Source organism: Salmo trutta, chromosome 5 (genome assembly GCF_901001165.1).
Source record: "Salmo trutta chromosome 5, fSalTru1.1, whole genome shotgun sequence".
Lineage (NCBI taxonomy): Eukaryota > Metazoa > Chordata > Actinopteri > Salmoniformes > Salmonidae > Salmo > Salmo trutta.
In genome coordinates this window covers 38535306-38548288 of record NC_042961.1, presented here as the reverse complement: position 1 = coordinate 38548288, position 12983 = coordinate 38535306, and the positions used below count along the sequence as shown (strand labels likewise).

The 12983-nt window shown below is 44.3% G+C and overlaps 1 protein-coding gene across 3 annotated transcripts in view; it reads left to right on the top strand.

The window, feature by feature from the left end:
• Positions 1-12983, top strand: part of LOC115194117 (actin filament-associated protein 1) — a 107551-nt gene that overhangs the window by 91562 nt on the left and 3006 nt on the right. For 2 of the 3 annotated variants that reach the window (XM_029753503.1, XM_029753504.1), the window contains exons 8-14: positions 1486-1567; positions 4721-4873; positions 6691-6902; positions 7250-7395; positions 9255-9369; positions 9820-10059; positions 12248-12383. In XM_029753503.1, the coding sequence (XP_029609363.1) occupies positions 1486-1567; positions 4721-4873; positions 6691-6902; positions 7250-7395; positions 9255-9369; positions 9820-10059; positions 12248-12383 (1084 nt within the window). The remainder of the gene's footprint in view (positions 1-1485; positions 1568-4720; positions 4874-6690; positions 6903-7249; positions 7396-9254; positions 9370-9819; positions 10060-12247; positions 12384-12983) is intronic. The other variant, XM_029753505.1, reaches the window with a different exon arrangement.

Below are 12983 nucleotides of genomic sequence, written 5' to 3'. Positions count from 1 at the left end.
GCCCGAAACGTTTGACCCAAGTTAAACAATTTAAAGGCAATGCTACCAAATACTAATTGAGCGTATGTAAACTTCTGACCCACTGGGAATGTGATGAAAGAAATAAAAGCTGAAATAAATCATTCTCTCTACTATTATTCTGACATTTCACATTCTTAAAATAAAGTGGTGATCCTAACTGACCTAAGACAGAGAAGTTTTACTAGGATTAAATGTCAGGAATTGAGAAAAACTGGGTTGAAATGTATTCGGCCAAGGTGTATGTAAACTTCCGACTTCAAGTGTGTGTGTGTGTGTGTGTGTGTGTGTGTGTGTGTGTGTGTGTGTGTGTGTGTGTGTGTGTGTGTGTGTATCTACACATCCCTGTACGCTGCCATAGGGCCCCTCGCCTCTCTCTGTGTGCCCTAATAACAAGCAGGATGCCAGGGCAGCACATTGCAGTAAAAGCTGTAATTGTTGTGCCAAATAGCACTTAATTGCAGCTGTGGCACAGTGTGTTTAGGGAGGTGAAGGAAGAGTGTGTTATTGGATTTCATAAGCCTGGAGAAAACAGGTAAACTTACTGGAACTGTTGGAGCCTTATTGTACAGAGCTTGTGTGTGTGTGTGTGTGTGTGTGTGTGTGTGTGTGTGTGTGTGTGTGTGTGTGTGTGTGTGTGTGTGTGTGTGTGTGTGTGTGTGTGTGTGTGTGTGCGTGTGTGTGTGTGTGTGTGTGTGTGTGTGTGTGTGTGTACAGTGGTGGAAAATTAGGCAGATCAGAAGGAGTTTAATGACAAACCGCTCCCTAGCTGGCACAGTACACAGTAGCCTAGCCTAATTATTTCAACCATAACATCTTGCAGATGCTCTCCGAGATTCTCTGTGGGTACAGTGTGTGTTTTATGTATATGGTTGTGTGTGTGTGTGTGTGTGCGTCTCTGTATTTCTCTTTCTCTCTTTGTGTCTGCATGTGTGTTTGTCTGTTTTATATTTCTGTCTGCATGTATACCAGTCTGCATCCCACTGCTGGCTTGCCTCTGAAGCTAAACAGGTTTGGTCCGGGTCGGTCCCTTGATGGGAGACCAGATGCTGCTGGAAGTGGTGTTGGAGGGCCAGTAGGAGGCACTCTTTCCTCTGTTCTAATTATAATTTTTTTGAATGCCCCAGGGCAGTGATTGGGGGCATTGCCCTGTGTAGGGTGCCCTCTTTCGGATGGGACGTTAAACGGGTGTCCTGACACTCTGTGGTCACTGAAGATCACATGGCACTGATTGTTAACCCCGGTGTCCTGGCTAAATTCCCAATCTGGCCCTCATACTATCATGGCCACCGAATCATCCCCAGCTTCCAATGGGCTCATTCATCCCCCCTCCTCTCCCCTGTAACTATTCCCTAGGTCGTTGCTGTAAATGAGAATGTGTTCTTGGTCAACTAACCTGTGAAATAAGGGTTCAATCTAAAAAAAAAAGTAAATATCTGTCTAACAGTTCTAACTCTTCCATTGCAGAAGGTGTCATGTGATAGGCCGAGCTCAGATGGCGAGCCGCCCCATGAGAACGGACACACCGTCACCGACTGTAAGGACCAAGGTGAGACCAGGGAAGGGTCTGGAATACTTTGATAGTTACACTAAGTACAGGACATCATACTGGGTTAATGGCATTCTGGTTTTGAACACAGACTTGATATTGGTGTGGAAGAATCTCTTCTCAATTGGGCTTTCCCTTGGTTCAATACTGTTCCTCTTTGGAAGTTAAATGAGTAATGGCACGTAAGCTATGAATTAGCTCTAGATTCATATTCATTTCAGTGACAAAACAAGCAAGTATTGAGTAGATAATCATTGTACCATCTAAACCATTGTGAAATATATTTTCCATAACCAAAAATATTGTATTTTCAGCTGTTTGAAGCTGGTGTACAAAACCAAGAGTAATAGAGTAAAAACGAAACTTAAGCACGGGAAGCATAGAAATAGAGTACATAGAACAGATCCACCACTTTTTAGACTTTTCGCTCAATGAGAATGACGGAGCTATAACACACGTTTCTATGTGAATTTGGTCTGGTCGCCGAAAAAGTTCCATACAGTATTGCAGCTTTAATGCTAATGAAGCATTGTGTTTGGGATTTACAGTTGACCCAACTGTAAATCCCTCTATACTCTGTTGATTGGAGATATTTTCTTGAGGGCCAGAGCAGCTTGTGTGTTCAGGGGAAGTATGATTATGAGATTAGCCACAGAAACAATGGATTTGAGCATTTGGATTTATTCAACGTTTATTTGATATTGAACCTTTTTTCCTGCACCTAGTACCAAGACAGCCGAGATTCTATCTAAATAGCAGGATGACATTATTCAGCGTCTGCTTGCTCGACAAGCTCAATTCCGCAGGGTTTACATTTTCATTTAACTTGTCAAGACCTCTTGTTTGGATTCTCTGGAATTTAGAGCTGTTCGTGTTTGGTCTCATTACACAAAAACCAACGCACGCACGCACAGATACTCTCTCCCCAGGCTGTGATTAATAGACGTATGTCTAATAGTTTGCATATCACAGCTGGGAAACCATGATTGTTGTTGAAATATGCACATGATCCTCAATTGGAGGATTTCTGACTGATGGCTTTTGACAGATTGCTGTAAGTCTACGCATTTGTTGTGTTCCCTCAGGTGAGACCAATTATGAGTGGATTGTGAGTGTATTATTATTTGTATTTATTTTTTTACCTTTATTTAACTAGGCAAGTCAGTTCTGAACAAATTCTTATTTTCAATGACGGCCCAGGAACGGTGGGTTAACTGCCTTGTTCAGGGGCAGAACGACAGATTTTTACCTTGTCAGCTCGGGGATTTGATCTTGCAACCTTTCGGTTACAAGTCCAACGCTCTAACCACTAGGCTACCTGCCGCCCCATTATGATACTGCCCTCTGGAGGATTGGAGGGGTAATGCTGTTTGGCTACCACTTTTATTCCCCAACTTTCATTCCCCAATTATTATTTGATGCCCAATCCCAAATTGACTCATAGCCCCTACCCCTATATGCACTTCATGTAACTAAGAGTATGGTATAGCTCCACAACGCCCTCTGATAGGCTAGGTTGAATATTTGCCATATTGCTTACACTGCTCCAATCCTCTCATATCTAGTTCCCACGGAGTAGGGGTGGATGGTGGCTTGAGTCCATGCACTATGTCACCAGTGGCGAGCCAGTGGTTGATGATATCACCTCATATCTCTACAGTACCACTGCATCTCCAAGCCAAACAACTACCACAGACCCACCCTTCTCACACCATTTCACCATTTCCCAGCTGCCCACTTTCTGAGGGGAGAAAAACCGAGTCTCCAAATCCATTTTTCACCTTAATCAGCCACATTCCTTCCATGGCTGGTAAGAAGCGAAACTTGGCTCAGTGGAATCAAATTAGCCTGATCAGAGTGTTTCCCCCCCTGTCTTTCCCGGCTAAAAGAAGAGAAAAATAATTAGAATCATCCAAAGTGAAGCTCTTTCACACATGTGTGTCTGGTTTCCTACCTTAGACCCCGGGCCTAACGTGTGTGTGTGTGTGTGTGTGTGTGTGTGTGTGTGTGTGTGTGTGTGTGTGTGTGTGTGTGTGTGTGTGTGTGTGTGTGTGTGTGTGTGTGTGTGTGTGTGTGTGTGTGTGTGTGTGTGTGAGAGATAAATACTAGCAGGGGTTGGGCAGAAATGGCCACATATTTAATGAGATTTGTCGCCATGGTAGATATCATCAATATCAGGGTAACAGGATCTGAGTTGATTCCTGCAGGGCAGCGGAGGTGTGTGTGTCTTATGTCTGTCTGCGTCTCTGTGTGTGTGTGTCAGCGTAAGCGTCTGTCTGCAGAAGCACTCCAGACTCCGAGCGTCAGCTGCTTCACTACGATGACATCATTCACGGGGAATTTTGCACCCCTGCCTCAGAAACCCCTCTCTTCTTTCTGTCTCACTATTGTGTCTGACTCCACAAAGGAAAATAGGACCTCCACAATTTTGTGAAGGGGGAGTTATACCATATTCTGTAGTAATGAATGGGTATTAACAGGTATTAATGTACATGGGTATGATGCAGATAATCAAACTCTGCAGATGTTGGGAGAATTTAACTATTGCAGTTTTCTTAAGACAAAAGCTTATAGGAATATACACGACTTTCTAGTCAGTGAATCTCCCTGTCACACACTATACATACAAATAATATTATGCCCATTTCCATCATCTCTTCTCAACTATGTGACGTCTATTCTTGTCAATCTGTCTGTGGCTCATCTCTCGTTTACCCTTCTGGCAGTCTCCAGAGTGGGTCTCTTCTACCAAACCCTGCTCACCGCAGACCACACAATCCAAACAACCCTCAGACGACCAGCAGATTTTCTATTCAGACACACAGAGAGACAGGCTTTATGACCGGGTTTAGGCCAGTTTAGCGGTATTTACAGGAGAATGTGCACTGTCATTGTGTCTGTGGGCCTCTTCGGTTAGTAGAATTGAGGCCTAATTGCTGACCTAAATATTCAAATGATATGACAATCTGGTCAAATAGCTTATGTAATATTTTTTGTTCATTCTTAAAGATGAAATTACCTTGAAGGTCTAGCTCTGACATTGCATGTCTATCTTTGCTCTTTCTCTCTCTCTTCCTCCCTCTTCCTCCTCTCTCCCTCTCTCTCTCACTCTCTCTTTATCTCTCTCTCTCTACCACTCTCTCTCTCTCTCAGGTAAAGGAAAGAAGGACTCTCAGAAGAGCCAGAAGGGAGGCACGCTGGGAAAAGGGGCGGGAAAGAAGATAACTAAGATTATTGGCCTGGGAAAGAAGAAGCCGTCCACTGACGAACAGACATCTTCAGCCGAGGAGGACATACCCACCTGTGGTAAGACACCTCTTAGGGGTTAGAGGTCACATCTGGGTTTTAGAAGTCAAACTACAGTGGCAAGAAAAAGTATGTGAACCCTTTGGAAATACCTGGATTTCTGCATAAATTGGTCATAACATTTGATCTGATCTTCATCTAGGTCACAACAATAGACAAACACAGTCTGCTTAAACTAATAACACACTTTATTGAACTTTATTGAACACACCATGTAAACATTCACAGTGCAGGTTGGAAAAAGTATGTGAACCCTTGGATTTAATAACTGGTTAACCCTCCTTTGGCAGCAATAACCTCAACCAAACATTTTCTGTAGTTGCGGATCAGATCTGCACAACAGTCAGGAGGAATTTTTGACCATTCCTCTTTACAAAACTGTTTCAGTTTGGCAATATTCTTGGGATGTCTGGTGTGAACTGCTCTCGAGGTCATGCCACAGCATCTCAATCGGGTTGAGGTCAGGACTCTGACGGGGCCACTCCAGAAGGCATATTTTTTTCTGTTGAAGCAATTCTGTTGTTGATTTACTTCTGTGTTTTGGGTCGTTGTCCTGTTGCATCACCCAACTTCTGTTGAGCTTCAATTGGCGGACAGATAGCCCAACATTCTCCTGCAAAATGTCATGATAAACTTGGGAATTCATTTTTCCGTCGATGATAGCAAGCTGTCCAGGCCCTGAGGCATCAAAGCAGCCCCAAACCATGATGCTCCCTCCACCATACTTTCAGTTTGGATGAAGTTTTGATGTTGGTGTGCTGTGCCTTTTTTTCACCACACATAGTGTGTGTTCCTTCCAAACAACTCAACTGTAGTTTCATCTGTCCACAGAATATTTTGCCAGTAGCGCTGTAGAACATCCAGGTGCACTTTTGCAAACTTCAGACATGCAGCAATGTTTTTTTGGACAGCAGCGGCTTCTACCGTGGTGTCCTCCCATGAACACCATTCTTGTTTAGTATTTTACGTAACGTAGACTCATCAGAGTCTATGTTCCAGAGATTTCTGTAAGTCTTTAACTGACACTAGGATTCTTCTTAACCTCATTGAGCATTCTGCGCTGTGCTCTTGCAGTCATCTTTGCAAGACGGCCACTCCCAGGCAGAGTAGCAACAGTGCTGAACTTTCTCCATTTATAGAGAATTTGTCTTACCGTAGACTGATGAACATCAAGGCTTTTAGAGATACTTTTGTAACCCTTTCCAGCTTTATGCAAGTCAATAATTCTTAATCTTAGGTCTTCTGAGATCTTTTTTTTTAGGCATGGTTCACATCAGGCAATGCTTCTTGTGAATAGCAAACTCACATTTTTTGAGTGTTTTTATAGGGCAAGGCAGCTTTAACCAACCTCCAATCTTGTCTCATTGATTGGACTCCAAGTTAGCTGACTCCTGACTCCAATTAGCTGTTAGAGAAGTCATTAGCCTAGGGGTTCATACTTTTTCCAACCTACACTGTGAATGTTTAAATGATGTATTCAATATAGACAACAAAAATACAATAATTTGTGTGTTATTAGTTTAAGCACACTATGTTTGTCTATTGTTGTGACAGATGGAGATCAGATCAAATTTGATGATCAATTTATGCAGAAATCCAGGTAATTCAAAAGGGTTCACATACTTTTTCTTGCAACTGTATATCAAGGGTGGATTTGGTCATATAGGTGTTGTTATATTATAGAATGTATGGGGAAATGTCTTGATTTAGAACAGCCAGAACTGCAGCTATAGACTCATTTTCTGGCCTGCCGTTTCGCTATTGGCCATTTTACCTCACCCTTTTATCCTAACTGGTCCGTCTTGTCTGACTGACAGGCTACCTGAACGTGATGTCCAATAACCGCTGGCGTGACCGTTGGTGTCGTCTGAAGGACAACCAGCTGTTGCTCCATAAGGACCGCGCTGACCTGAAGACCCATATGGCCAGCCTGCCCCTCAGAGGCTGCGAGGTCAGCCCCGGACTGGACTCCAAACACCCCTTCGCCTTCCGCCTGCTCCGCAATGGGCAGGAGGTGGCTGTACTGGAGGTAGGTTGGTGGTCAATTGGCTCGGGGTCGAGGTTAGCCTTAGATTCAGATCTAGGATCAGCTTACCCTCGCCAAATCTGAACCTTCATGGTCAGGGGGAAATCATCAGGTCTGACCTTAGATCAGTGTCGTAGGGCAATTTTGTGCTAATGTTGTAGTGAAAGTATGGATTGGAGGGAAAGAAATGATGGAACGTTATCTCTTGTTCTATAATTTTTTGTTGTTGAAGTTTATACATAGGTACACCTGTTTTCTAAACCAATGAATAGTATTAACATAAGTAAATAGATACTAGCTTCTTTAAATGAGCGTAATAATCTCTAACCCACCTCTCCTCTTCTCTCCAGGCGTCCTCCTCAGAGAGTATGGGTCGGTGGTTGGGAGTGCTGCTCGCTGAGACCGGCTCCACCACAGACCCTGCTGCCCTGCACTACGACTACATAGATGTAGAGACTACCGCTAACGTCATCCAGCTGGCCAAGCAGTCCTTCTGGTTAGACACACACACACACACACACACACACACACACACACACACACACACACACACATACACACATACACACACACACACACACACACACACACACACACTGCCTCCCATTGTGATAGGGGCCACAGTGCATTCCCTTGACTTTTTCCACATTTCTTTACGCTACATCCTTATTCTAAAACGGATTAAATATTTTTTTACCCTCATCAATTTACACACAATACCACATAATGACAAAGCAAAAACAGGTTTTTAGAAATATTATGTTTACGTACTTTGTTGATGCACCTTCGGCAACAATTACAGCCTCGAGTCTTTTGGGTTATGACGCTACAAGCTTGGCACACCTGTATTTGGGGAGTTTCTCCCGTTCTTCTCTGCAGATCCTCTCAAGCTATGTCAGGTTGGATGGGGAGCGTTGCTGGACAGCTATTTTCAGTTCTCTCCAGAGATGTTAGATCGCATTCAAGTCCGGGCTCTGGCTGGGCCACTCAAGGACATTCAGAGACTTGTCCCGAAGCCACTCTTGCGTTGTTTTGGCTGTGTGCTTAGGGTCGTTGCCCTGTTGGAAGGTGAACCTTTGCCCCAGTCTGAGGTCCTGAGCGCTCTGGGGCAGGTTTTCATCAAGGATCTCTCTGTACTTTGCTCCCTTCATCTTTCCCTCGATCCTGACTAGTCTCCCAGTCCCTGCCTCTGAAAAACATCCCCACAGCATGATGCTGCCACCACCATGCTTCTCCGTAGGGATGGTGCCAGGTTTCATCCAGACATGACACTTGGCATTCAGTCCAAAGAGTTCAATCTTGGTTTCATCAGACCAGAGAATCTTGTTTCTCATGGTCTGAGGTGCCTTTTGGTAAACTCCAAGTGGGCTGTCATGTGCCTTTTACTGAGGAGTGGCTTCCGTCTGTCCATTCTACCATAAAGGCCTGATTGGTGGAGTGCTGACGAGATGGTTGTCCTTCTGGAAGGTTCTCCCATCTCCACAGAGGAACTCTGGAGCTCTGTCAGAGTGACCATCGGGTTCTTGGTCACCTCCCTGACCAAGGACCTTCTCCCCTGATTACTCAGTTTGGCCGGGCGGCCAGCTCTAGGAAGAGTCTTATTTGTTCCAAACTTCCATTTAAGAATGTTGGAGGCCACTGTGTTCTTGGGGACCTTCAATGCTGCAGATATTTTTTGGTACCCTTCCACAGATCTGTGCCTCGACATAATCTTGTCTCGGTGCTCTACGGACAATTCCTTTCGAACTCATGGCTTGGTTTTTGCTCTGACATGGACGTTCAACTGTGTGACCTTATATAGACAGGTGTGTGCCTTTCCAAATAATGACCAAGGCGGACTCCAATCAAGTTGTAGAAACATCTCAAGGATGGATGATCAATGGAAACACGATGCACCTGAGCTCAATTTCAGGTCTCATAGCAAAGGGTCTCAAGACAAAATATTTAAGTGCCTTTGAACAGGGTATTGTAGTAGGCGCCAGGCGCACCAGTTTGTGTCAAGAACGGCAACGCTGCTGTGTTTTTCAGAGTCAATATGGGGCCAGAGTCAATATGGGGCCAGCATCCCATTGGAAACGCTTTCAACACCTTGTAGATTCCATACCTCGAGTAATTGAGGCTGTTCAGAGGGCAAAAGTGGAGGGTGGAACTCATTATTAGGAAGGTGTCCTTAATGTTTTGTGCACTCAGTGTGTGTCCAGCTATAAAGGTCCTTAATGGACAAACCTCTCCATATTCCCCACATGACTCCACATGTTATATAGTGCTTTACTTTCGGACTATAACTACAACTTTTATATGGAGATTCCCTGATATATTATCACTCACTCATGGATTTGTGCATTTTCTCCTCAGCTTCACTAGTAAACGTGTTGTATCTCCCAACCCCTATCTGGACAACCCTGTGAACGGTTATGCCTGCCCCTCTGGAATGGCACTGCACTATGATGATGTGCCCATCAATGGAACGGTAAGGACACAAACGCACTCACTCACTCACTCACTCACACACACACTGAGAAAACAAACAAATTAGTGCACATATTTCTGCAATATCTCAGCAACTCTTATATCTGGATGCTGCGTTGCTTGTGATGGCTTGCATCGGGTATCTTTGTTTCTCTTCCTCTCTCGTTCCCTCTTTCTCATGCTAATCCGACTATGATTAATAATTGTGCAAGTGCTTTCCTCTGCTCTAGCTCACTTTCCTGTAACAATAACAACCCTTTGGCTTCCTCTCTTCTTTTCTCTTCTTTTTTCCCCTTTGCTGACTTGTTTTTTTGCTATTTTTCAAATTTACTCCCTCTCTTTATTCCCTTTTCATGTCCTCGTCTCTTTTCTTTTTCTTTCTCTTTATATTTCCTTTTATGTCCTCCTCCGTTCCCTCTTTTCCTCTCCGCATGCCTACCTCTAACATAAGGACCCAGAGGTGTTATACTCCAGCCCTGCCACCGGAGGGCGACGTCTGAGAGAGGAGGTGTTGTATGAGAACGCTGACCTCTATGAGAACATGCCTTCGCCCAAGCTGGCCGCCCGCTACTCCCCCAAGCCCAGCCGCCTAGCCTCTTCCTCCAGCCACTACAAAACCCCTGGCCCTGTTAAATCAAAATTCCTCTCCTCCACTTCCTCAGCTAACACTAACACTAAAGCCGGTACTCAGGTGACTAACGCTCTGCTGTCTTAACCTTAACGCAACCTTAATTAACACTGTATACGTAAAGGGATAGTTCACCTCAAATTCAAAGTTTGAGATGGGTCATACTTCAAAAATTGTCTAAAGTCGAGTCTCTTATGCCATTTTTTTGTATAGATCCTGCTATATGCATGAATCAAAATCTCAAGGCCTTAAACCCACATTTTTGGGAGAGATTAAGAGCATCTAAATTCCGTCTAATAACTTTGATTTTGGAGTTAGCTCTTCCTTTAACATATATTATGCGCAGTGTATACCTGCTCTTTCCATGACATAGACTGACCAGGTGAATCCAGGTGAAAACTATGATCCCTTTATTGATGTTGCTTGTTAAATCCAATTAAATCAGTTTAGATGAAGGGGAGGAGACGTGTTATGATTTCTAAGCCTGGAGACAATTGAGACATGGATTGTGTGTGCCACTTAGAGGGTGAATAGTTAAGACAAAAGATTTAAGCGGATTTGAATGGCGTATGGTAGTAGGTGCCAGGCACGCCGGTTTGAGGGTGTCAAGAACTGCAACGCTGCTGGGTTTTTCCACTCTCAACAGTTTCCCATGTGTATCATGAATGGCCCACCACCCAAACGGCATTCCAGACAACTTGACACAACTGTGGGAAGCATTAGAGTCAACATGGGCCAGCTTCCCTGTGGATTACTTTCGACACCTTGTAGAGTACATGCAGCGACAAATTGAGGCTGTTCTGAGGGGGAGGGGTGCAACTCAGTATTATTAAGGCGTTCATAATGTTTTGTACTCTCAGTGTGATAGTGTGAGTCTTTGCTGAGGGAGGGGTAAGCGGTGTGCCTAACAATGGGCAGGGGGAGGGATTAAATAATGGGATTTGAGTCTCAATTCTTATTACATTTATTATTCCTGCAGAAACATTTGATTTAATATAATGGTGTTGATACTGGCCACCCAGAATCCAGGTTTTGAGACATTATCCTCAAAATCCCCCGTGCTGTGGTGAAGCTCTTAGCCCCTTGTAAAAAATACTCTGTCCAGTATTGAGTATCTGGGAGTTAGTTAGGGTCTGAGACATTGACCATGCAGACTTTAGCTAGAGGCCTGATATTGGATTGAGAGCAGTAAGGGGGGGGGATCGAATATCTGCAGTGTGTTAGGCAGCGTATCTGTAGGAGCACTTCAGACCACCCAGATGATGGAGGCTTTTCCTCCTTTGATCTGTGTGTGTGTGTGTGTGTGTGTGTGTGTGTGTGTGTGTGTGTGTGTGTGTGTGTGTGTGTGTGTGTGTGTGTGTGTGTGTGTGTGTGTGTGTGTGTGTGTGTGTGTCCTCTGTGTGTTTATACTGCTCCTTGCCTTTACAACGGCCATCGCCTGCATGTATGTATGTAATTATATTTTTTATAGCCTACATGGATGTGAGTTGGAAACGCCACCTAGCACTGTTACTCGCATAAGTCACCACTTGGCTTTGTAGAGTTGAGCTTTGATGTGTGTGCGTGCGCTTGCATGCATCGGTCCGTGTGTGTTTATAGCCAGGGGTGTTAACATGGAACCCTGTACGACAAAGCCTGCGCTAGTGTTTAATGTCATCCTGCTAGGTGTACAACTCCGGCTCAATGGCCCTAATGCTTTCAGTAAAGCTAATTGAAACTGAATGGTAGAGCACCACATCCAAACCCATGGTTGTATAGTAGTCCACACACACACACACACACACACACACACACACACACACACACACACACACACACACACACACACACACACACACACACACACACACACACACACACACACACACACCACACACACACACACACACACACACACACACACACACACTCCAGGGGAATACAGATCAATAGGGCTGGTTTAGCCTAATGCTGGGATTACTGTGGGATTCATTTCAAAAGGGGATTCATACTTTTAGTGTCATGTGTTTAACGGGAAATTCATTTCTAAAGCTGTGCACAGAGTAGTTCACATGATCTTACCCACCTGGGGATTTAGATGGGCAATGTTGATTTTTATTGGAAGTGGGTTGTGGACATTTACTGTATGTTTGGACTGTAGTGTAGTGGTTTTCATTATAGCTGCAAATTGAGGTTAAGTTTCAGGACCGTGCATTTCAACCAGGATTGTGAATGCCTACTCTCTCTCTCTTCCTCCTTCTCGACCAATCAGCTAAAGGGAAAGAAGGCCCCAGTGACCAATGGGACAGCGTCTAAACAGAAGGTGGACAAGAACCAGGCCAAGAAGACCAATGGAACAGCCACCAATGGAACAACCAGTGGAGCATCTGTGAAACGGAACAACTCCAGTAAGAGTCTTATCAATATGTGTTGGTGTGTGTATAGTTTGAGTGCTAGATAGAGACACACACCCATTCCCATGAGTGTATGAGTCTTTCAATAAATCATGACACACAGTACATACCAGTGTGATAATTCATAAGCTACTGCTAGCCTGTCACTTCTAGTCAGCCCTTATACAGTCTGCTAGCTGTGATATTTAGCAGTAGCCTGGTCTTAGCAGACATGAAGTCTGGCTCCCCACTCCTCAGTCCCAGTCAAACCCACCACTGATCGCTTTTTAGGAAAACTGGAGCCACACAAAAAAAATCCGGAATTCACAAATTACAGTTGGTGGAGCAGCAGGAGTAAATATCTTTGGATGGTGCGAAGATGGTTTCCTTGAACCCATCCGTTGTAAATCCCAACCTTATGGAGGATTACCATGACATACCCAGACCAAACTATCATTCAACGTTGAGTCAACGTTCAAATAGCAGCATGAATATTTGGCCAGGGTGACCCGTGGTTACTGGTGAGGCTAATCTTCGTGGTGATGGTCTGTGTGTTTTCAGTAATGTGTGAACTACGACAGTTTTGAACCCACTTTCTCATATTTGGTCGCTTTT